This window comes from Natator depressus, chromosome 4 (genome assembly GCF_965152275.1).
Source record: "Natator depressus isolate rNatDep1 chromosome 4, rNatDep2.hap1, whole genome shotgun sequence".
In the NCBI taxonomy this organism is placed as follows: Eukaryota; Metazoa; Chordata; order Testudines; family Cheloniidae; genus Natator; species Natator depressus.
Window position 1 is genome coordinate 139950378 of NC_134237.1, and position 24886 is coordinate 139975263.

Below are 24886 nucleotides of genomic sequence, written 5' to 3' on the forward strand. Positions count from 1 at the left end.
TCTGCACAAACCTCTCCCCCCGGCCCCCGCTTTAGTTCATGCAGGCTATCGGCTGCGCACACGCGTGTGCCAGAGCCCCCTGCTGTACGTGCACGAGGACACACGCAGGCCACAGCAAGTGTACAGGGGGCCAGGCAGGAGTTGCTGGACAAAGGGCTCCTGTTCACGAGCCCCCACCAGGCCCAACCAGCCTCGCCCAGGGTCAAAGGCTGAGTCTGGGCCGGTGTAACCCCCCTGCCTAAGCGGGAGAGAGCGCTTGCGGCCAGTGATGGGGTGGGGGTAAGTCATGTCTGGGGCAGCGTTTCTAGATGCACCATTAGCCCACCACAGCCAGAAGCTTCTGGAATTGGGTGCGATAGTTCTGGGTGTGCCCAACAGGGTCCCGTGACCAGACTCAGACTCCAGCAGGGCAAGCGGGCAGGGCAGGAGCTTTGCAAAAGGCCCAGTGGGCTGGGAGAAGCCGAGCGCAGGAGCAGGAGCTTTCCCCAACACTGAGCCTTTTGCAACAGGGCTTTTTTTTTAAAAAACCACTTCTCTGTACTTAACTGAGCGGTTGGTCAATCAGCGAGCTGGCTGGCTACCCGGGAGCTCAGCAGAGGACGACGCTCTATGGATCCCAACAAGCAACGGGGAGGAAGATGTTCCTGTGACAGTCAAACTTTCTATTCACACAAAACCCAAGACCCCTGACCCCCCACCCCCCGCTCCCTCTGCTGCTCGCTCTCCCCACCCTCGCTCACTCACTCATTTTCACTGGGCTGGCTCAAGGGGTTGGGGTGCGGGAGAGGGTGAGGGCTCCGGCTGGGGGTGAGGGCCAGGGATGAGGGGTTTGGGGCGCAGGAGGATGCTCCAGGCTGGCATCAAGGGGTTCAGAGGGTGGGAGGGGAAATCAGGGCTGGGGCAGGGGGTTGGGATGCGGGAGGGGGTCAGGGGTGCAGTCTCCGAGCGACGCTTACCTCAGGCAGCTCCCGGAAGCAGCAGCATGTCCCCCCTCTGGCTCTTATGCGGAGGTGTGGCCAGGAGGTTCTGCGTGTTGCCTCGTCTGCAGCCACCGCCCCTGCAGCTCCCAACTAATGGGAGCTGCAGAGCTGGCACTTTGGGCACGAGCAGCACATGGAGTCCCCTGGCTGCCCCTACGCCTAGGAGCGGGGCCATGCCGCTGCTTCCAGGAGCCGCACGAAGCCAAGGCAGGTAGGGAGCCTGCCTTAGCCCTGCTGTGCTGCCGACTGGACTTTTAACGGCCTGGTCAGCAGTGCTGGCAACCCTACTCGGCCGATTGTAGAGATTTGGGGATCAAAGACTAACTGAGACGCAGCTGGACCCACTAAGCTTTTGGGAACTCTACATTTCTTCTCACTGGGTTGCTGTAGGACCGGCCTGTTTAGATTTCATGTTTTCTTTCTTGATGTATCACTGCAGATAATCGATGTAGCTCATAAAGTAGCCATGTTATGGTGTAAAAATGAAGTTATCGTGTTTCTTTGCCATAAGATTTTATAAAGTTGGTATTTATTTAAGTTCATTCCCTTCATTCTTTGAGGACGTGGATGTGGGGAAGTTGGCCCTGTGCAATCCTTGCCAAAAATCCTTAGAGACAATTCCGGGGCTCCGGCCGCGATTCTAGGGGAGTTGGGGGTTTTTAGGGACTGGAGAAGGGCAGTGAACTCTAGTCCACCCAAAGGTTACACCAGGCTCCCCCCTTGGGGCCGTGAAGTGCCCAGAAAGGAGCCCCGCTAATGCCTTCGTTACCGTTCTGGATTCTTCCCATTCCCAGCAGCAGCCCCAGGGCTGGAGGATGCAGGGGGGTTAGGCCACACACTGCTGGAGGAGCAGCCCCATAGCCCCCCCCACGCACCCAGAGCCGAGGCAGCATGGAAAACTTCCTGCAGGTTTCAGCGTTGCAGCAGGGCCTGGCGGAGCGGGAGGGTCGGGCCCATCTTGACAAGGCAGACACCAGCGGTGGTCAGGGGGTGACTTGCCCATGGCCCCAGCAGCTGAGAGGCAGAGCTGGGCCTAGAACCCAGGGCCCCTGAGGCCAAGCCCCCAGCACCTCACCCTAGCTCAGCCTAGAGGTGGAAGGGCCATTGTGGGGCACGGAGGAGGAGTGGGATACCACGGCCCATTCAGTCGTGAGCTTCACAGCAGCTCTGCTGGTGGAGGGGGGCCAGCAGCCCTGTTAGGAGCTGGACCGAGGCCCACACAGGCCTGCCGAGGGCCAAAGAGCCCAGCCAGGGCCCCTGGGGTGGGTCACCCTGAGCCTGGTTAAGGCGAAGGGCCATTCAGCCTCCCTCCTTGGCACATGGAGCCACCCCCAAGTTGTCAGCCGAGTCTTTGGCTGCGTGAGCTAACGGAGTAATTCCAGCAGCAGGGTGCAGTAGTAGGTTGTTATCTAATAGGCCAGCCACTGGTGGAAGGACAGATGGACAGAAGGACAGCCTCCACTAGTCAAAGCTTTATTAACAAGTCAACAAAACACACAAGAACACTTGCCTAGAACAGGAAATGCTGTTCAATAACCACTGTGCCAGCAGCAGGGCCCCCCCCGGGCCTGTAAGCAGATGGCCAGGAAGGGACTCAACTCACAGTTATGCTGGTGCAACCTGATCGGCTCAGTGCAGCTGAGCACAGGTCTGGGCCCGCTAGCTAGCAAGCCTGGCTGGGGCTAGAGGGCTTTAGTGCACTGAGCCACCAAGGGCTCTGCCCCGCAGCCTGCCAGTGTAAAGCAACCTCAGAGCAGCATGACCTGCCCACCCCCCAGGAAGGGGCACAGGGGGGCTGTAGTGCAGACCCACCTCGTGAAATAACACCCCACGGAGGGGGCTGAAAACAGATCAACGATTAAGGAACATGAGCTAGCCCTGAGAATCCCATGGAGAGCAGGCGAGGCCACCGGCCGGTTCACAGCCATGGCAGTCCGGGGCAGGAAGCCTGGCAGGGGCAAACCACTCCCTGCCCGCCCCGTCTGGGCAGGTTTGTAACAGCAGCGGATGGGGATGGGGGAATTGGACTCAGTGCTGGGGAGAGACTCAGGCTGGACAGACAGACCCCCTGGGCGAGGCCCCAGCAGCCCCAGCCCCTTGGCAGACGGCTGGCGTTCAGCACCTCCCCCAGGTGGCTGCCAATCCTCACCGGCTCCAGCACCTGGCAGGATGGGGCCCTCCGCCCCTCATGGGCCTGGCCTACAGAGCGCTTCCCGGGGCAGTATCCCGGCCCCAGCACGGGGCTGGGACGCTCTGTCTAGACCTGTTCCCAGTGCCGTCACTGGGCACGGCGTGCCATGCTCCCTGAGCTGCCGTCCACAGGGAGCCTCCAAGGAAGGGACCCAGCCCGGCCAGCTCTCGGGAAAGGAAACAACCCCCACCCTCCCCGCCAGCATCCACCAGCTGGAGCCAGCCCGGCTGTGCCCAATAGCAGGGCATTTGTCCTGAGCCAGAGCACCTGGCAGATCACAGCCCCTTCTCGCCAGGCCCCCGCAGCCCTCTGCCCCCCACCCCAAATACTACATGTAATTACTCAGCCACCTGAGTGGTAGCCGCCTCCCGGCCAGGGCGCCCTCCGACGCCCAGGTGCATTGTCGCGGCACGCACCTGCACACAGGCAAGCCAGCCCTACCCAAGTCTGTTCAGAGCCGGAGCCGAGCGCCTGGCAGGGAGCCCGCCCGCCCGCGGGGAGACGCGCCCAGCTCTGCCGGGGCCCCTCAGTAGCAACCGTAGTGGGGCCCAGACCTCCATCTCACTGGCTGCCGCCTCATTATGAAGCCGTGGGAGCGCCCGCCGTGGCCTCGCCTGGTCGGGCTCCGGGGGTGCGGAGGGAAGCTGGGTCCTGGGTTTCCTGAGAAGCCGGGGAAGGGCCCCGGGCCCGGAAGAGCGTGCGGTGCGCCCCAGGAAGCTTGAAAGCGGCTGGCAGGACCTAGGGCGAGAAGCAGGGTGTGGGGGGCGAGACGAGTCAATCCAGCAGGGTCTGGACAGGAACCAGGGGGGCGGGGGAGGACTCAGGGATCTGCACCAGGCCAATTCTCCAGAGCAATGGGCACCCAGATACACAGCCGCCCTCCTGTGCCCCCCCCATCACCCACCCACACACTGCCAGCAGCCACCGGCCCTCACGCCGCCTGGACAGCTGGGCACCGGCAGCTTATTTGAACAGTGACACCAGCTCTGTGCCTTTGACAAATCTAACCCCCATTCCGCAGCCAAGTGTCCGGTGATGGGGCTCAGCCCGTCCCCGCGCCCGGGCCCCTCAGAGCAACGCCCCGCTGCAGCAAACCCCGATCAAATCGTCCCAGCAGCAGGGATCACACGCGCAGGACGATCGTCCTTGCTCCAGAAGCCGCCAGACTTCGGGTTCGGCTGCAGGTCTCCCAGGGCTTCACCGGCTGAAGCTGGGGCTGAAACGCAGCCAGCTCCTGGGTGCAGCACGGCGGGTGTTTGACGCCGTGGAATGAGGGCTCGGGCTGGCCGGAAAGGCTGCAGAACAAACACGGCTCGAGGGGGCGGGGGTCAGAAGAGGTAGTTACTCTTTCGGAGTTGGGCCAGGAGCCCAGGACAATTCTTGAAACCAGGTGGGGGAGGTAATGTCCTTAATTGGACCAGCTTCTGGTGGGGAGAGAGAGGAGCGTTGGACCTACACAGACAGGTCTGGGCCGGGTGCACAGAGCGTGGGACAGATTGGTTAGGGTCAGTAGTTAACATGTTTCAAGATGAAGTGGCCTGTTAACACCACTCCAGTCATGGGGGCTAGGGGTGTGGGGGGGGGGAATAAGAGAGGAAAGAAAACAAAAAGAGAGAGAGGCTGGGGACAGGTATAATACCTGGTGGCATGGGCCCCCTGGTGAGGGCCTTACATGCTAATTGCACTTCCTCCTCTCTCCACTGTGGAATATCAGAGCTAATTTTGATTCGGGGGGGGGATAGCTCAGGGGTTTGCACATTGGCCTGCTAAACCCAGGGTTGTGAGTTCAATCCTTGAGGGGGCCATTTAGGGATCTGGGGCAACTATTGGGGATTGGTCCTGCTTTGAGCAGGGGGTTGGACTAGATGACCTCCTGAGGTCCCTTCCCACCCTGGTATTCTGTGATTCTATGAAAAAGGTGGGGGAGGGAGTAGCAGGGGGAGGGGTTAGGGCATTAACCCTCCCTCCCCCTCCCATGACTGGCAGGGTCTTAGCAGGACGCTTCATCTCCAGTGGTGCCTGGAAAGGTGTTAACTAGCTCTGCTAAACAGCCGCGGAGGCTCAGAGTCCGTCCACACAGGGGATAACGCCCGCTCAGGCTGGGGGCTGGAAAATGGCTGTATAGACATCAGGGCCAATCTCTGTGACCCTGCAAGTGGGGAGGGTCCCAAGCCCAGCCTCCAGCCCGAGCCTGACCGTCTACACGGCGACGTTTAGCCCCACAGCCTGAGCCCTGCAAGCCACAGTCAGCTGACCCAGACCTCCGGCAAACACGCCCTCTGAGCCCCCGGCCCAGACCGGAGGAGCAGCTCTGCGTAGGTCGAACGCTTGTCTCTCCCCCCCCAGAAGCTGGTCCAAAGACAGACATTCCTTCCCACCCTGCAGCTCCCACTCCTGTAAGACGCCGACGTGTCCCTTTCACATCTCGGCAGCCCCTGCGCCGCACTGGGTACAGCGCTGACCCCGGAGGACGAGCGCCCCCCTACTGAATCCCCTGGGGTACCTGTCCCCCATGCAGGACTGGAGGATCTCCGTGTCAGCCCGCCCAGCTCAGCCAGGCTCCGACCCAGCCCGAGCCAGGCTCCGACCCAGCCGCTCTGGCGCAGGGTTATTCAGACAGCGCCACGGGGTCCGGCTCCAACGCTCTCCCCGTCGGAGCCGCTCTGAGGGAGCCCGGGGACCCGCGCAGGAGAGGAACGAGCGCGACACCGAGGTCTCAGAAGATGCTGCCCACCTGCCCGGTCCCTGGGCTGCTGACCGCGGAGAGACTCCTCTCCTCCATCGAGCCACGCAGCAGAGGGAGCAGTCGGGGAGAGGGGACGGGGCCGGCAGGGACCAGGACACAGTCCGGAGCAGGCAGGGAGAAGATCGAAGGCTCACAGGCGAGCGTGAGAAGCAGCACAGGACAGGAAGGCGGCAGCAGACCCGCGAAGACGAGGAGCGGGAGAGCGGCCAGGGCAGGGATACACTGTCACAGCCGTAAGGAACATGGGAACGGCCCCATCGGATCAGACTCACGGCCCAGCCCAGGCAGCCAGTGACCAGCTGCTTCACAGGAAGGTACAAGAAATCCCAGAAGGCCCAATTGTGAACCTGCCCCCGAGGGGCATTTCCTCCCAGGTCTGGGAGCGTCAGGGCTGGCTTGGACCCCAAGCAGGAGGATTTAGACCCCCTCTCTAATCCTCTGGAGCGTAACTGCAGTGATTCTGTACGTCCCAGGTCCAGTCACCTCTGGAATGCTACTAAGCTCTTGGCCTGAGTCACGTCATGTGGCAGAGAGTCCCACAGATCAGTCACTGTCTATTTTGTTGAGCGTCCTCCTAGGGTTTGGCTGCCACAGGGTGGGAGGGAAGCCACGCCAGAGCCAGGAAGGCTGCACCGGACGAGCGATGAAGGAGCAGGGCACGGAGAGGCAAGAGCAGTGGGAAAGGTCACAGAGGAGACAGGCGGAGTGGAGCAGCGACCTCCAGAGGCAGCAGCAGAGAGAGGTGTCCAGGCCAGACCGAACAGGAGTGGGGCGAGAGATTGAGGCAGGAAGTCGTGAGCGCCAGGGGCCCCCGCAAGTGAGAATCCCCCAGGGCCAGGTGCACCAAGGGGGGTGTGGCAGGAGTGTGGGACCGAGGACCTACCCTCCGCACTGAATCCGGGGCAGTTGTCGAAGCTGATGTATCCGGAGAGGGGCGTGCCAGGCCCCGCGTCACTGGGGAGGAAGGGGGAGTCTTCCTGGAAAATGGGATCTTCGGAGGGGCAGCAGAAGTCAAAGAGGGGCCGGGGAGCCGGAGGGGGCAGCGGGCAGGTGCTGGGCGGGGGCGTCCAGGACAGGCAGCTGCTGTCCCACTCGGGCCCTGCAGAGTCAGAGACGTGACCGAGCGCGGACCCTGGGGAGGTCCCGGGCAGAAGAGTTGAGAGCCTTTGACGAGGACGAGGGCTCCAGTCTGGGGGGCCGTGCAGGGAGAAGGGTCAGAAGGAGCCATTTGAGACCAGGGCCAAGTTCGGGTCGGCTCATTCCCCCCGGGCTGGTAGCACCGGCAGCTCCGAGAGCAGGGCCCCGCGACGGCGCTCCCGGGGCTCCAAGCCCCTCGGCCCCCCACAGCCCTCGGGGGGCAGCGGCCCCTGGAGACTGCGCCCCGGGGCCGTGCAATGCGTTGGCCGCATGCGTCCCCTGCTGGCTCTTGGCAGCAGTGACCTACACGGGCACTGTTCCCAAAGCCCCCCTGGCACGACCTGGGTGCTGTGGGTGGCAGTAGGGAGCTGGGGGTGGGGGGCTGAGGAGAGGAGCTGGGGGCTACCACCATGTCGCCCCCCGCCGCCCCCGCAGGGGCCTCGTCAGCGTCAGTCACGCTGGGGCCTGGCCAGGCTCGGCTGGCAGGCTGGCGCTCCAGGGCACGGACACGGGCACACACTGACGAGCGCGGGGAAGGTGCCCACCCCCCCCTCGGCAGCACTACGCTCAGCCAGCTCCCCTTGGGGGGGGGCCACAGGGCTGTCGGCCACAGGAGAGAGGCGGCCAAAGCCTGGCTGAGGAGGGGGCTGGGAGCTGGCAACAGGCCACCCCCTAAGTGGACGGGGGTCCCTTCCCCAGCCTCCTCCCCCGCTCGGTTGCCCAATCTAAGGAGGTGCCCACAGCCCCTGCCCACCACCAAGATCTTTACCCCAGGGGCAGGGCGGAGCAGCGTGGGGCGCCGGGCAGGGGGCGGGCTGCGAGCCCCACTCCAGAGCATTTGCCTGAAAGCAACCTGAAGAAAGGGAAAAGCAGATCCATCAGCAGCGCGGCCACCTCCCACCCCCCGTCTCCCACTCCCTCCCACCCCCACGCCCACCCTCACCCCCTCCCCCCCACGCCCACCCTCACCCCCTCCCGTCGCTGCACATCCGCCCCCCCACCCCCCTGCCACAGCACGTCCACCCCCCTCACACTCCCAGCCCCCACAGTGGCACCCACCCCGCATCTCCCACCTCCTCTTGCTGCAGCGCACCCCCCCCACCCCCGCAGCGGCACCCCCCCGTCTCCCCCCCACATCTCCCCCCCCTTGCTCCAGCACGCCCACCCCCTCCCCCCCCGCTGCCGCAGCACGTCCACCCCCTCCCCCCGTCTCCCACCCCCCGCAGGGGCACCCCCCCATCTCCCACCCCCTCTTGCGACATTCCCCGCTCCCCCACTCACCGTCCTGGGGTCTCTTCTCCGGGATCTCGACCCCCCAGGCGTCGGCCACGTGGGCCAGCAGCAGGTGGGTGATCCTGCGGTGGACAGCCCGGCTCCAGTGGACGCCGTCCCCCCGGCGGTGGTGCACATCGAAGCGGAAGTAGTAGTGCAGGTCCAGCACGTCGAAGTGGTGGCTGCTGGCCAGGACGGCCCCGTAGAAGTTGCCCTCGATCACACTGTGGGGCACCTTCTTGCCTCGGTGCTGCAGCTGGGGGCAGAGAAAGGAGCCACTGGGCCAGGCCAGCGGGGCTCCCGCAGACGGGGAGGGCCACACTCCAGGGACCCGGCCCCACGAGAACACCTCGCTCCTGGGGATGGTACAAGACAGCAGGACGGCCTGGCAGACACAGCCATTCCTGGGGGTGCAGGGCCTCTTTGCCAGTAGCTGCAGGCAGGGACAGGGAGTGCTAGGGCCCAGCCCAGAGCTACCACTCCTTTCCAGCCTGCTGCCTAGCAAGGGGGGCAGCCCAGCTGGGGGCTTTAGGTTTAACCCCTTGAGTCCTTGGCACTCGCCTGTCCGTGCAGGCTGAGGCTCGGGAATGCAGGAAGAAGAGAATGCTTGATCAGAGCAGGCTGTTTTCTGCAGCAGGGCCAGGTAGCCAGTGGCAAGGAGAATGGGAAAAGTTAACGGTAGCTTAGGTACAAGTGATCATGACTTGATCACATTTATAAGCTGCAAACAGAATAAAGTCCAGGCCAGTAACATATCTTTGGTGGCTGAATAGGGCCAATTTCAGCAAAAACAAACATGAGGCAAATCAGCTGAGAGGAAGAATTTAATCATGAGAATGTGAATGATCACTGGGGGAATTGTTTAAGAATTAGATGTCCCAAAAGCCACAATCAAGGAAGTATGTGCTGGTTAAAAAACTGACCTAGGTTTAGAGTGGAAGTGAAGACAGCTAGAAAACAAAATTAAAAAAGAATACGTAACAAATGGAAGAAAAGGGAAATTGATAACAATGAACATAAATCAAAAGATAGGAATTGTAGAAAATTGATAAGGGAAGCCAAGGGACACAATGCGAACTCTATGGCCAGCAGAGTTAAGAAGAGTAAAAAGGAGTTTCTTAAATATTAAGAACAAAAAGAATCTTAACAGTGGTATTGGTCCATTATTAGATGGAAATGGTGTTATGCAGAAATAATGCAGAAAAGGCAAACATGTTCAATAAACATTTCTATTCTGTATGGGGGGGGCAGGGAAACAGACGATATAAAGTTAGACATTTTAAAATCAGCAGGTACAGATAACTTGCATCCACGAGTTTTAAAAGGAGCTGACTGAGGCACTTGCTGATCCGTTAATATTGATTTTTAGTAAGTCTTGGCATACTGGGGAAGTTCCAAAAGAAAGCTAATGTGCCAGTGTGTAAAAAGGTTACCAGGATGACCCAAGTAATTATAGGCCTGTCAGTCTGACATCGATCCCAGGTAAGATAATGGAGCAGCTCACATGGGACTTGATTAATAAAGAATTAAAAGAAGATAATGCAATTAATGCGACTCAACATAGGATCCATTTTCCTTTAGCCTATCAGACTAACTAGATCTCTTTGAGGAGATACCAAGTTTCAGTAATAGAGTTGATATAATATACTTAGAATTCTCCAGAATGTTTGATTTCATACTGCACAAAATTGTGATTAAAAAATTAGAATAATATAAAATGAACATGGCACACATGAAATGGATTAAAAACTGGCTAACTGATAGGTCTCAACGTGTAATTGTAAATAGGGAATCCTCATCCCTGTGGGATCGGTTCTTGGCCCTACTCTATTAACATTTTTATCAATGATCTGAAAGAAAACAAAATCTTCCTCGAGAAAGTTTGCAGCTAGCACAACAACTGGGGGACTGGGGAATAATGCCAAGGACAGGTCACTGATCCAGAGCGATCTGCTTCACATAGTCAACTGGGCACAAGCAAACAATGTGTGTTTTAATATGGCTAAATGTAAACGTGTACATCTAGGAGCAAAGAACGCACGCCGTACGTACAGGACAGGGGATTCGATCCAGTGACTCCAAAAAACACTTGGGGGCTAATCAGTGGAACAGGAGCTCCCCGTGCGATGCTGGGGCCAAAGAGCTAACGTGATCGTGGGATGCATGAACAGAGGAATCTCAAATAGGAATCGAGAGGTGATTTTCCCTCTGTATTTGGCACTGGGGTGACCATTGCTGGGATCCCTGTTTCCAGTTCTGGTGCCCACAATTCAGGACGGATGTTGATAAATTGGAGAGGGGTCAGAGAAGAGCCAGGAGAATGATTAAAAAGTTAGAAAACCTAGGCTCAGCGTGGGGGGAAGTGGGGGAATTTCTCTGGCCTGTGCCAGACAGGCCAGACTAGATGATCTAACGTCCCTTCTACCCTTAAGCTCCATGCACCTCTGGCTCGGAGATTTCAGAGTAGGAAATCAGTGAGAGCTGATGAGGCCTGTTTCCATCCGCTCCCGTCGTGTCAGCAGAGGCCCAGCCAGTACGAGGCACGGCAAGACCAGGCTGACGGGAACCCCTCACCCCCCACAGCAGCTAGGCAGCCTACAGCTCTCGACCGCAGGAGACAGAGGGTTAACTATGGAGCTGTGACTAGGATTTCAGACAAGGCCTGTCCCAGGAGGGTGCCCTGCGGGGGCTGTGTGACCAGAGGGGTGTGCCCATGTGGGCTGGAGAGCGGTGCAGCCGGGGGTACCAGCCCCGGTAGCTGGCCCTGCCCCTGGGCTCAGCACTTTATCCCAGTCCCAGCCGCACATCCCCCAGAGCACCCTCAGCGAGCAGCACCGGGGTCCGGGGCAAAGCTGCAGTTCGCGTTACCTCTGGGGTGAGGAAGCCCCCGATGATTTTGTGGCCCACGGGCATCGTCATGTTCCACACCAGGAGGCAGGCATGGGGCAGCACCTTGTCCAGGCGGTTAAAGGCCTTCTCCAGATTCACCCGGTACTGCTTCATGGACTTGGGGCCGTACCTGCAGGGCAGCAGAGCAGACAGAAGTCATGGCCCTCGGGACTGACACGGGGTCGGATCCATCTGGCCCCCACGAGGAGCAGCACTGGGCAAAGGCAGGAGCCTGTTGGCCAGCCGCTCTGCGGAAACGGCTCTATGGGCGAGGCTGGCCAGGCAGGCGTTTCTGCACCGAGATGCCACCACCGGCCAGGGGCAGGGAGGGGAGGTTGCCCCACCATCCCCCAGCGTGGGACATGGAGTTTGCGGGGCAAGAGGGAAGCTGGGGGCCCGCTCGCTGTCTGTGCCCCTCTGAGACCCGCTCCCCCAGCTGTGAGACACCTCACCACCCCCGAGTGGCACCCACGAGGTGCTCAGACACCATGGGCACGGGCCAACAGCCAGAGCAGAATGCACATGCGGGACCGAGCTCCCTCCTCTTGGGCAGGCGGCAGGTCGGCAGCCCCGTCACTAGCCGAGCCAACGCCCTCCTGGCTCGCTCACCGGGCTTGCCCAGATCTCTCAGACTGGACTGCACTAAGTAACGCTGCTGGCTGCACACGCAAAAGAGGGACAGAGCCCGGCTGGCCCCACGGAGTGAAAAGCAGGAACATCTGGGTCCGTGGGGCAGGCTCCCACAACACAGGGGCTTTTAGTGAACCAGCTGCCGTGTGCCTACGTGCCCAGCACTGCCCTTGGCTGGACGGACTCGGAACCGCTGATTTGTGTCTCATGGGCCCTGTACTGCCAGCAGAGAGTCTCCTTTAGCTACTCTGGCTGGGCTGTGGCAGCCGGAGGGGCTCAGTTCTCTCCCTGAGGGTGCTGTGCAGCCCCATGTGACCCCGCAGAGGCCCGAGCTCTCCTGCCAGGGCGGGGGTTGCCCCGGGTACCTGCTCACGTCCCACAAGCAGGAGTTGATGATGACGACGTCGGGCTGCGGCCCAGCCTGGAAGTCGGCCAGGATGCTCTCCATGTAGTCGGAGTAGACACGGGTGACGAAGTAGAAGCGCACCAGGTGATGGTCCGTGCGGTACTGCCGCACCTCCTTGTAGTGGGTGCCGTTGGTCAGCTCGCCCAGCATGCCGCCTTCCACCAGGCAGTCGTTCTCAAAGGTCAGCTCCCCCTGGCGGAGACGGGGCGCCGAGAGCCCTCAGTGACGCGGCCCCCGAGCCCGCCTACTGCCCGCACCGGGAGCCCTGCGCCGATACCGGATCGACAGCCACGGCGAAGCGGCCGCACGTCGGGCCGCCGCTCGCGGGAGCCAGCGCTCTCCGGCGTGGCTGTGCCACCCCCAGCCCTGCCCATGGGGATGGGCACCAGGCTCACCAGCAGCTGTCCCTGGTCACCCTAGTGTGTGCAATCTGGGTGTGCGAGCCGCTTGCAGGCACTAGCGCGAGCAGGGACAGCAGCTGGTGAGCCAGGTGCCCGCCCCAGTGGACGGGGCTGGGGGCGGTACTGCCACGCAGGAGGAGCTGCCCGCACAGGGCGCTGGCTCCTGCGAGCGGCTGCCCGACGTGCTGCTCCAGTTCCCGGTACAGCCCTGCAGCTCCGCGGACACCCACATCTGCGGACATAAATCCTGTGTGTGCGCAGGGCTCTACCCCCAGGGGAGCGATGCCCTCTCGTGCCCACTGCCTGGCTAGCACCCTCGGAGGTCGTCCTCTGCCCTCCCATCCCCGAGAACTGCGCCCAGCCACGGCCTGCAGCCTTCCCGTGAGCTAGGGAGTGACCCGAGGCCTCTTCTGGGCACAGAGGAGCTGAGCTGGCCCAGGGCACACAGCAAGCCAGGGCAAGGGCTGGGGTTGGATCCCAGAGCCCCAGCTCCAGCCCAGTGCTGGTCTACCACAAGGCCTTGACTCCCCCTGGACCCAAATGACAACACTAGGGCCTGTAGGTGCGTGCCCTTCCGGCCCCTCCCAATAGCCGAGCCCCACCCCAGGCCAGGCAGCTCCCGGCCCCTTCTCAAGGCCCCACCCCAGCACCGCGGGACATCACCACTTTTACCCTCCCTCTGGACGGCTGCAGGGGCTGAGCACCACCGGGGGAGCGCAGTGGGACGATGCTATTCCCAACACCAGCCAGCAGGGGGCACTCACGTGGCAAGACATCCCCCAATTCTACACGTGAACCACGGATGAGAGGATGAGAGCGGAGGGGGGTGCGCCAGGCCCAGGACTGTTCTGCTTCTTCATTTACATCTGGGTTTCAAAGCCTCCCACCGGAAACAAGAAACCCTCCTCCCCCGTCAAGCCACAGTGCTGCTAGACGACACAGCTGGCTCAGACCCAACAAGCTCTAGCTGCTTCCTCCTGTGCTGAGCCGGACCCGGAGCCAGGACCGCGCAGTCTGCAGGCCTTTGGGAGGGCACCGGCTTAGAGCCAGAGAACATCAGGGTCGGCAGGGACCTCAAGAGGTTCTAGTCCAACCCCTGCTCAAAGCTGGACCAACCCCAGCTAAATCATCCCAGCCAGGGCTTTGTCAAGCCGGACCTTAAAAACCTCTAAGGAAGGAGGCTTGTCTGGCTACTGGCCACCAGGCAACCAGATTAGTTTTCTCCACTTCTCTTTATGCAGCAGCAGCCACCCAAACTGGTTGTCTCAGCTGTGCCCACAGAGGGGGAGCACACACCAGAGCTGACTGCACCAGAAGCGACGGCTGTTGGGGGCGCAAGGCCCAGCAGGGGGCACTCAAGGGCACGGACCCCGGATTGGAGAAGCGCCCCGGCGACATGGCGGCTGCGTGTGGTTTAGTTCCCCAGCCCTGTGGGACAGAGGTTGGCTGCTCTGGATCCGCAGGCTCAGTACCTTGGCTTTCAGCTGGGACTGGCTGAGGAGAGCATCCTTCTGCAAAAGCAACACCAGGTCCTTGTAAACCGATCGCTGGACTGCAAGGGGAAAATGGAGACAGAGGTAGCCCGGGGTCGCCTGTCTTTGGGGGAGCAACATCTTCGCCTCTTGGGCGCTAACGCAAGGACCAGCCCCGGGTCTCGTTCGGGGCGGGGTGGAAGAGGCCCTTGCTCAGAATGGGACGTGTCTGTGCCGGCCAGGCGCGCTTGGTGGGCTGTGGCTGGGGGGGCAGACGTCAGGAACGAGACGACATGCCAGCTGCCGTGCTGGGGGTGGGCAGGGCGGTCGTGCTGCACGGACTCTGGGGGTGGGGGTGCAAGGGCAGCGCTGCGTAGCGGAGACACGGGTCCAGCTCACCCAGCGTAGGGAACACCCCCCCTCCCCAGGGCAGCTTCAATTACGGAGTGGGGCCAGAACGACAGGGCACCAAGAGGGAAGTCAGAGAAGTCCACTCTGCTCACTGCAGGGCTCAAACTCCCTGCCCCCCGCCCCAGCAGGCGAGTTCAGAGGCCTGGCTGCCCTTCGCCTTTCCCCAGCCAGTCCTGCCGCGGAGGGGGATTACCCCACGCAGCCGCTCTGTCTGCGCAAGCCAGGGCAAACCCACGGTTGCTGGCGAGGCAGAGAGCCCCGCTGGGGCTGCAGGGAGGAAAACCCACTTTGGACGTGGAGCCAAAGACAACTCGGCTCTACCGTGGCCGAGAGGGGTCAAGGGAACCCACCCCCCGCGCTGGGGGCTCCAGCGTCCCTTCGGCTGACTCACTGGAATCCCCCACGACCACCACGAACTTGTTATGCAGGAGCTGCCGGACTTCGTGCGTGACGAAAGTGACCATGGCTCGGCAGGCGGCCGCTCCCCAGCGAGCAGAGCCCTGCTCAGCGAAGGAGAGAGAAGAGACTGAGGCCTGCATCCTCCTCCACCCACGCTGGGAGCGGCCTCCGCACACTGCCCCCGCCGCCAGGAGGGCAGCGCAGGGAGGCCAGACACGGAGCTGTCAGCCAGGATCAGGTGCAGCGTCAACAGCAGCTGTTGGGCTCGTGGTTTGTGTGACTATGACGTGTTTTCAGGTCACGTTTCCCACAAACCCTTTGTACTTCTGCTAAGAGAAAAATGTCTGGACCATCCTCCCAGCATGCTTTGCACTTGGGCCCAGCAAGCCGGTAAGCTGCGGGGACCCCTCTTCCTGGTACCCGGTCAGGGACAAGGTCGGTGTTACGTGAAGGCCTCGCAAACTGCATGCTGGGCCACGGTGCAGCATGCCACGGCTGGATGGGACACAATGGCAGAGCGACAGGATAAAATATTTGGTCCTGTCGAAGCCTGGCCCCCATACACCTAGTACCAAGGGAGAGCGAGCACACGACGCCTCTACATTCGGCAGACTCGCGGAAAACGTCATTCAAAACAAGAGAAGAAACTGGCAAGAACAGGTACGGAAATCGTAGGTTCCCTCGTGAACGTTGTAAAAACTGGGGCACGAGGAAAGAAGTCAGCCCATCGGTTCAGAGCGGCTTCGAGCTGCTCTGTGCTGGTCTCGCTTTGTCGCCGGTTCGTTAATTCAAGCTGAACACTAACAGAGCCACACAAAGCAAGTTCGAGGGACTCCAGGCCCTGGGCACTGACCCAGCGAGGACGGACGGACCCTCTCCGCCTGGAGTGCTGAGGCTGCTGCTCCTGCACCCCGGGGGCTTCTTGCCGGGTGGGAGGCAGGGCGGAGACCAGGGGAACCCAGGCAGTGGATTCGGAGTCAGACTCTGCTTTGTGCCCTGCACTGAGACACGCTGCGTAGCGTGGGACACCCCCTGGCACTGGGGCAGAGGATGAACAAGGCGCAGAGCCAGGGTGAATGGGGCCTTTAATTACCCAGCCGCCCTGCTTGTTTTCCACTGGCTCCTCCACCCATTCCGGGATGGCCCATTAAAGCCCAGCCCCTTAGACACCCTCTGGCCCGGGGTCGGGTGTTGGCAGCAGCCACCTCAAAGCTTGCCATGGCCCAGCGTTCCCACCTCTGCACCATGGAGCACTGGGCCGGACGTGCAGATATTGAACCACACAGACCCTGCCCGGCGCCAACCCGGCCCTGCCCCTGGAAGGCTGATAGGAAAGAAGGAGCTTTTCAGCTCCGCTTCGGCCTTGCAGCTGTTCCAGGGAGAGCCGTGAAGCGGGCAGGGGGCAGAGGAGCGGGGCTGCGCCCCTTCTGGCTCCTTTAGCCTGGAGCGAAGGCCCAGCTGGAGTCTCTGGTTTATACGGCAATGCCAGAGAGAAATCCGGGCTCCAGTGTGCCAGGTGCTGTACAAAGAAGCAGGCCTGGCCCCCCAGAACTCCCGTTCTGAGCAAAGGGAGAGCGTGAGGGACTGCTCTGCAGATGAGAGCTGAGGGAGGGCCAAGGTCCCAGGGGAGTCTGTGGACATGCTGGGAACTCCCTGACTGGAACGGGCTATGCTGCCAACAGGCCCATAACTGCGTCGAGCCTGGGCTTTGCCAGCACAGCTCCAGCGTTTCTCTCTCCCGCCTCCCCCGACATTCCTAGCAGACATCGCTGTGCCAGCGAAACCACTGCCCTGCAGCCCAGGCCCTACCCACCAAGGCCATCCTCCCCCTCGGCAGGACTTGTTTTGTTCCTGGGCGTGATTTTAACATTAGACCAGCCTGCCCTGTTTTTACGGGCGAGGGGTTACAGGACACCGACCCACCTGTGAATCCCAGTCAAGTAGGGGAAGGGGGGTGGGATTCAGGCTGTTAACACCCATGTAGCTCACATGCTGCAGAGGAAGAGAGCCCTTGGGAAGGGTTCAGCAGCTCCAGCCCCTCTGGTCACCGCCCCCCCGAGTTCCTCTCTGCAGACTCGACTCCTGCTCTTTCCACTCCGTTTGTGCTACGTTGGTTAGGGACGCGCTCACCTATGGGAATCGTTACACCAATGCCTTGCACTGCTGTAACGATACTGGGATGAAAGGTCCTTACACTAGTGTGGCTTGTTCCCTTTCCCATCTGGGAATAAGTACACTGGTAAAAGCCCTTTTATACTGGCAGGACTGCCTCAGAGCTAGGGGGCTGGGCTGCTTGAACTGGGCCGGGAGAGGTGGAGCCACTTCCGCAGACAAGCGCCAAGGTACGAAAAACAGAACAGGGGCAAAAAAATGTACACACCTTTGCAGCTTCTCTCCATCACCAAGACACAAAGCACACGGCCCGGGGTGAAATACTGGCCTACAACAGTCCCAGGGCAAAATTCACTGGGGCCCGGCTTTCTCCCATAGTATTTTTCCTTTGTAGGTTTAGTTTAGCAAAAGTTTGGGACGCTACACTTGTACCTGCCTTCCCCACCACCACCGCCTTTCCCCCTCGGGTTAGACAGGGCCCTAACTGGGCACTTTTGAGAGACTGATTTCAATTTCTGGGAGAGAAAAGCTAAGAACTATGTTATTGCAACATTAAATCTGAGTGAGGAAACACAAGTGTTCGGCAATACAGCAATACTAACTAGACTGCATTGTAGCCCTACGTGTGGGTTTAAGTTACTCTTGGCCCACCCCAGGGCGGGGGTCTACACTGCAGTGGTCTGGGTAGGGTCAGCCGCCAGATCAGCTCCAGGAGAGAGGCTAGCAGGGCACCACCCTGCCCTTTCTTTAACCATTATTTTTATTAGCCAACCAGGCAAACGCCCACCCCCCTCCCAGCAGGGCACAGAGAAATAATGAGACATGACCAGCACTTGCGTTACTTACAGCATTCCCCATCCCAGACAGTTCCTAGGTGGTTGTCAGTAGGTTGATCACACTTTTCCTGGCTAGGCATATTCATGTGTCTTGGCCCCTTTTCCTTATCTAAGCTTCCACACTCATATCTCTGGGGGGGGGTCACCACACTGTTAATTGGTTACCTATTTACCTCATTAGCTTTTGTCAATTAGTTGCCATGATATTTCTATAGTATCCCCGCTGTTGACACCTGTACGTTTGGTTATACGTATTCCTTAGACTCATCCTCAACTGCCAATAGTGACTAGCCGTCAGCTTCAGCCTCCAACTGAAACCTCTCCAGCGCATCATCAAGGATCACAACCTATCCTGAAAAATGATCCCTCCCACTCACAGATCTTGGGAGACAGGCCAGTCCTCACCTACAGACAGCCCCCCAACCTGAAGCAAATACTCTCCAGCAACCACACACCACACCACAGAAACACCAACCCAGGAACCTATCCTTGCCACAAAGCCCGTTGCCAACTGTGCCCACATATCTATTCAGGGGACACCATCACAGGGCCTAATCACATCAGCCACACTATCAGGGGCTCGTTCACCTGCACATCCACCAATGTGATCTATGCCATCATGTGCCAGCAATGCCCCTCTGCCATGTACATTGGCCAAACCAGACAGTCTCTACGCAAAAGAATCAATGGACACAAATCTGTCATCAGGAATCATAACATTCAAAAACCGGTAGGAAAACACTTCAACCCCTCTGGCCACTCAGTAACAGATTTAAAGGTGGCAATTTTGCAACAGAAAAGCTTCAAAAACAGACTCCAAGGAGAAACTGCTGAGCTTGAATTAATCTGCAAACGAGATCCCATAAACTTGGGTTTGAAGAGAGACTGGGTCATTCCACATATTAAATCTATTTCCCCATGTTAAGTATCCTCCCACCTTCTGGTCAACTGTCTGAATGGGCCATCCTGATGATCAGGACAAAAGGGGTTTTTTTTCCTCCTGCTGATAATAGCTCATCTTAACTAATTAGCCTCTTACTCCACCTTTTCCTGTTCTCTGTATGTGTATAATCTTCTTACTGTATGTTCCATTCTATGCATCCGATGAAGTGGGCTCTAGTCCATGAAAGCTTATGCTCAAATAAATGTGTTAGTCTCTAAGGTGCCACAAAAAGAACAGGAGGACTTGTGGCACCTTAGAGACTAACACATTTATTTGAGCATAAGCTTTCGTGAGCTACAGCTCTCCTGTTCTTTTTGCGGATACAAACTAACATGGCTGCTACTCTGAACCCTTTACTTGTGGTTTCAAACTTCCTATCAGTCAACTCTCTTATGACTAGTCTCCAAGGTGCCACAAGTACTCCTCTCTTTTTTTCTTTTTTTTTTTTTGCTTAATTTGTGGCTTCCTGTCACCCGCCCATCAGTTCCTCATGCCAAACTAATCCTAAATCGTAATTAGTTATGCTCAGCAAACTACCTTGTAGAACATAAGAACGGCCATACAGGGCCAGACCAAAGGTCCATCTAGCCTAGTGTCCTGTCTTCTGACTGTGGCCAATGCCAGGTGCTTCAGAGGGAATGAACAGAACAGGGAATCATCACGTGATCCATCCCCTGTCATCTACGTGTCTTGGGAAGGTGGGATCTGTCCTTGCATTACAGCATGAACCAACCTTATAAGGAAGACTACACCATCATATACAGACAGCATCTTCTATTCCTCTTTATTTGGCTGCATAGCTCCAGCTTACTGTGAAATGCCCGAGTATATTCAAAGACATGCCCATGAACTTGTCCATTGCAGGACTGAGCTTTGAATTGCAATACTAACAGCTTTGCACGGGGTTGCGTTAAATGAGACAGAAGCCCTCTCCTGCTCTCCACCACCATGGCTATCGCTGGCTCAGCCAGAGCTTTCGGAGACCGTACTCCTAGCGTAGACAGGGCTAAACCAAGGGCAAGTGTTTCCATTAGCTTAAAAGCCGCAATTGTGACACAACGGCTACCTTTAGGTCTCCCTGCCTCCTGGCAAGGGGCATGGGGGCTCATCCCAGCAGGAAGAGGGTTTGGTGCCTTAGTTTTTTAAGCCCTTCTCTGAACTGGCACCAAAGCAGGGAGGAGCCCCCCCAGGCCTGCACTTGGCTCTCTCGCTTTCCTTCAGACCCTTCACCCAGCCAGTCACTCACTGCCAGGAAGTGCCCACCCAAGAGTCACCCCTGTGACCAGCTGTGAAAATATCTGGAAGTGAAGCAATTACCTCCAGTGCGCTCACCTTCCCGAGCAAGCGGCCTGGGTGCCGGGACAGGGCTCTGGCCTTTTGCTAGTAGTTACAGAGCAGCCACAGGCGAGCGGTGTCGGTCTCCGGCGGGTGGCCAATCACATGGGGCTATTCAGGGATTAAAGGGGCATCAGTCAGAAAAACAAACCCCATCTCTGCCGGCCGCTGCTGCCAAGGTCCCCAGCCAGGAGGCCTGGGCTCAGGGGTAACAGACTAACTCCCCCAGCGCTCGCCCTGGCCCTGCTGAAGGAGGATTCAGGCCCGTGAGAGCCCTACCATGGCCAGGGCTGGAAGAGGTGAGAGGCAAACACGTGTATCCCCGCCCCGAGGGAGCTCTTTCCTTCGCTGCGTGCGGGTCCCTCACACGCCTCAACAAAGGGAGGGTGAAGTGCTGTCCGTGTCCAAACCCGGCAGCTGCGGCTGGGCGAGGAGGGGGAGCTAACCTCTCGGGGCTGGGGGGCTGACTCCCTCCAGCGGGGTCCCTTTAACCCCACCTGTGGCGGCCGCCTGCTGTGAGCGGAGGGGCAGCGCCTGCCCCAGGTGACGCCCGGCCCTGCGCCGGCAGGTCAGGCCCCAGGAAACACCCCCTGGGAGCTGGGCGTCGAACAAGACCGAGCCCTTCGACAACCAGCGCCGGGAACGCCGCCGGCCGGGCGCTGGCGGGGCCCGCGGGCCGCTCCCGGGAGGCAGCCGCCCCTGCGCCGCGCCGGGAGACTCCCCTCGGCGCCTGCGGTCACACGGGCCCATGCCGCAGCCGGACCGTTCAGCCCCAGACCCGAACCGCCCCCTTGCAGGCCCCGCAGCCAGCAGGGCCGGGGGGCCGGGAAGAGGCTGAGCGGACCAGGCGACTCCCCCTGCCCGAGCCGAGGGACGCGCAGGCTGCGAGTTCCAGCCGCCCGGGACCGGGAGCCCGCCGCAGCCCCGCGGGTTCGAGCCGCGTTACCCCGGATCCACACCAGCCCGGGGAGGGGGGGTCGTGCCCGTGTTACCCCCCATTGCACAAGGGTGACCCGGGGGCGCTGCCGCCCGGAGCCCGCGCGCTTGTCCCCGTACCTGCCCCCGGCGCCGAGCCCGCCTGCCCGCGGGGCGCATGGCTGGGCAGCCAGCCCGGCCGTCCCGCGTCCCGCTCGGCCGCCTGCGCCTGGCCCGGCTCGCCCCCTTCGCACTCCGCTTTCCTGCCCGCGTCCCGCCCCGCCCCGGGGGTGGGGGGCCGGCCGCGCAGCTGGGCGCTGGGGGGCCGGGGGGGCAGAGGCTGCCGCTGCAGAGGAGAAGGCTCTCGGGACAGCAGCAGTGCCGAGTGTGGGGGGCTGCTGATGCGGGGGGGGGGGGCAGGGGAGCAGAGGTCAGCTGGACCGAGACACCCCCGCCCCCCCCGGAAAGTCTGAGCCCACACTGGAGCATTTAATTTCAGAAAGGGGAACTACACAAAAACGCAGAGGTTAGTGAAACAGAAATTAAAAGGTGCCCTGCCAAAAGTGAAATCCCTGCAGGCTGCCTGGAAACTTTAAAGACACCATAATAGAAGCTCAGCTTAAATGTATACCCCCATTTAAAAACGTAAGAGCGGCCAGAGTGGGTCAGACCAAGGGTCCATCCAGCCCAGTGTCCTCTGCTGACAGTGGCCAATGCCAGGTGCCCCAGAGGGAGTGAACCTAACAGGTCATGATCTAGTGATCTCTCTCCTACCATCCATCTCCACCCGCTGACAGACAGAGGCTAAGGACACCATTCCTTACCCACCCTGGCTAATAGCCATTAATGGACTTAACCTCCATGAATTTATCCAGTTCTCTTTTAAACCCTGTTATAGTCCTAGCCTTCACAACCTCCTCAGGCAAGGAGTTCCACAGGTTGACTGTGCGCTGAGTGAAGAACAACTTCCTTTTGTTTGCTTTAAACCTGCTGCTCATTAATTTCATTTGGTGGCCCCTCGTTCTTATCTTATGGGAACAAGTCAATAACTTTCCCTTATTCACTTTCTCCACACCACTCATAATTTTATAGACCTCTATCCTATCCCCCCTTAGTCTCCTCTTTTCCAAGCTGAAAAGTCCTGGCCTCTTTAATCTCTCCTCATATGGGATCTGTTCCAAACCCCTCATCATTTTAGTTGCCCTTCTCTGAACCTTTTCTAATGCGAGTGTATCTTTTTTGAGATGAGGGGACCACATCTGTACGCACTATTCAAGCTGGGTGTATCATGGATTTATATAAGGGCAATCAGATATTCTCCGTCTTATTCTCTATCCATTTTTTAATGATTCCTAACATCCCGTTTGCTTTTTTGACTGCCGCTGTGCACTGCGTGGATGTCTTCAGAGAACTCTCCACGATGACTCCAAGATCTTTCTCCTGATTAGTTGTAGCTAAATTACCCCCCATCATATTGTATGTATAGTTGGGGGTATTTTTTCCAATGTGCATTACTTTACATTCATCCAGATTACATTTCATTTGCCATTTTGTTGCCCAATCGCTTAGTTTTGTGAGATCCTTTTGAAGTTCTTCACAGTCTGCTTTGGTCTTAACTATCTTGAGCAGTTTAGTATCATCTGCAAACTTTGCCACCTCACTGTTTACCCCTTTCTCTAGATCATTTATGAATAAGTTGAATAGGATTGGTCCTAGGACTGACCCTTGGGAACCACCACTAGTTACCCCTCTCCATTCTGCAAATTTACCATTTATTTCTACCCTTTGTTCCTTCTCTTTTAACCCGTTCTCAATCCATGAAAGGATCTTCCCTCTTATCCCGTGACAACTTAATTTACGTAAGAGCCTTTGGTGAGGGACCTTGTCAAAGGGTTTCTGGAAATCTAAGTCCACTATGTCCATGGGATCCCCCTAGTCCACATGTTTGTTGACCCCCTCAAAGAACTCTAATAGATCAGTAAGACACGATCTCCCTTTACAGAAACCATGTTGACTTTTGCGCAACAATTTATGTTCTTCTATGTGTCTGACAATTTTATTCTTTACGATTGTTTCAACTAATTTGCCCGGTACGGACGTTAGACTTACCAGTCTGTAATTGCCAGGATCACCTCTAAAGCTCTTCTTGAATATTGGCGTTACATTAGCTATCCTCCAGTCATTGGGTACAGAAGCTGATTTAAAGGACAGGTTACAAACCATAGTTAATAGTTCCGCAATTTCACATTTGAGTTCTTTCAGAACTCTTGGGTGAATGCCATCTGGGCCCGGTGACTTTTTCCTGTTAAGTTTATCAATTAATTCCAAAGCCTTCTCTAATGACACTTCAATCTAACCAAAAAAGAGCCACCGTGATTAAACAACAGTAAAAGAAGCAGTGAGAGGCAAAAAGGCATCCTTTAAAAAGTGGATAGCAGGGGTGCTGAGAGCCATTGAACCCAACTGTAAACCCTGTATGTGATGGAAACCACTTCCAGCCAGAGGATGTGGCAGGCCCCCTAGATCCAGCCCCCATTCACTGGCCCCCACTGTGCCAGCCTTCTCGCAGGGAGATGCAGCCGTTCCCTCCCCCCGCCCCCCCCTGCTTATATAAGAACATAAGAATGGCCAGACTGGGTCAGACCAAAGGTCCATCTAGCCCAGGATCCTGCCTTCCGACAGTGGCCAATGCCAGGTGCCCCAAAGGGAATGAACAGACAGGTTATCATCAAGTGATCCATTCCCTGTCACCATTCCCAGCTTCTGGCAGACAGAGGCTAGGGACACCATCCCTGCCCATCCTGACTAATAGCCATTGATGGACCTATTCTCTATGAACTTATCCTCCGTGAATCTATCTAGCTCCCTATTGAACCCCGTTATAGTCTTGGCCTTCACAGCACCCCCTGGCAAGGAGTTCCAGAGGTTGACAGTGCATTGCGTGAAAAAATACTTTGTGTGTGTTTTAAACCTGCTGCCTATTAATTTCATTTGGTGGCCCCTTGTTCTTGTGTTATGAGAAGGCGTAAATAACACTTCCTTATCTACTTGCTCTACAGTTCCGGGGCTATTAGCCATGAGCCCAGTTGGCCCAGAGATGAGCCGCCACCAGACTATCTGCCTTAGCAAACAAAATCACTTAATCAAAAGCACCCTGCTATGCAGAAAGGGGTATAAATTCTCTCCCTCCCCCTGCTCCTATTGTTTGTGAGATACATGGAGTGGAGAAAGCCTTATCAGAGCTTTCAGTGCTGGTTAGCTGGGAAGCAGAGAGAATTCAAGGCCATCCAAAAATAAATCCAGATAGGACACGCTAGATCTGGGGTAGTGTAGATTCACAGTAAGCGCACAAGCTGGCAGGAGACAACACACACACGTTATACTGTTTTGACCAGGGTCCCCACTGTTGGGGAACAATTATCAAGGCCCTAAAATAAAGCACCCCTCAAAATGCAACAGGTAAACTTACTAACAAGATTTATTTTACTAATTTACAAGTGTGATGCTAGAACTTTGAGTAAAAATCCCCTGAAAATCCATGTTTGAAAGAGATAAGAAATGTTGGCATTAAAGTGTCAGTGTGTTCCCCATAACTTCCCCAGTCAAATAAAACTGAGTTCTGATAACACAGACACCGAATGAGGATATTGAACTATAAAGATTGTTGATCTGAATTTTATGGGTTAGTTGTTTTGGCTCGCCACTATCGCATCCGACCAGAAGATCTGTAGGTTCTTGTCCAATTCAGACTACAGGGTCTGAGAACTCGGAGAGTTCTATAGTGGGAGAGGACTCTCGGGGTGCTTGGCAA

At 58.0% G+C, this 24886-nt stretch overlaps 1 protein-coding gene across 1 annotated transcript; it reads right to left on the reverse strand.

Moving 5' to 3' along the window:
• Positions 1–2493: 2493 nt before the first annotated feature.
• PCED1A (PC-esterase domain containing 1A) lies at positions 2494–21281 on the reverse strand. Its single transcript, XM_074951987.1, has 10 exons — positions 21217–21281; positions 20143–20271; positions 14927–15035; positions 14125–14204; positions 12211–12443; positions 11195–11345; positions 8336–8582; positions 7824–7907; positions 6801–7016; positions 2494–3909 (listed from the first exon to the last, which is right to left on the reverse strand). The coding sequence occupies exons 3-10, from the start codon at positions 14997–14999 to the stop codon at positions 3698–3700; spliced, it is 1296 nt and encodes a 431-aa protein (XP_074808088.1). The 5' UTR covers positions 15000–15035; positions 20143–20271; positions 21217–21281; the 3' UTR covers positions 2494–3697.
• Between the last annotated feature and the right edge of the window lie 3605 nt (positions 21282–24886).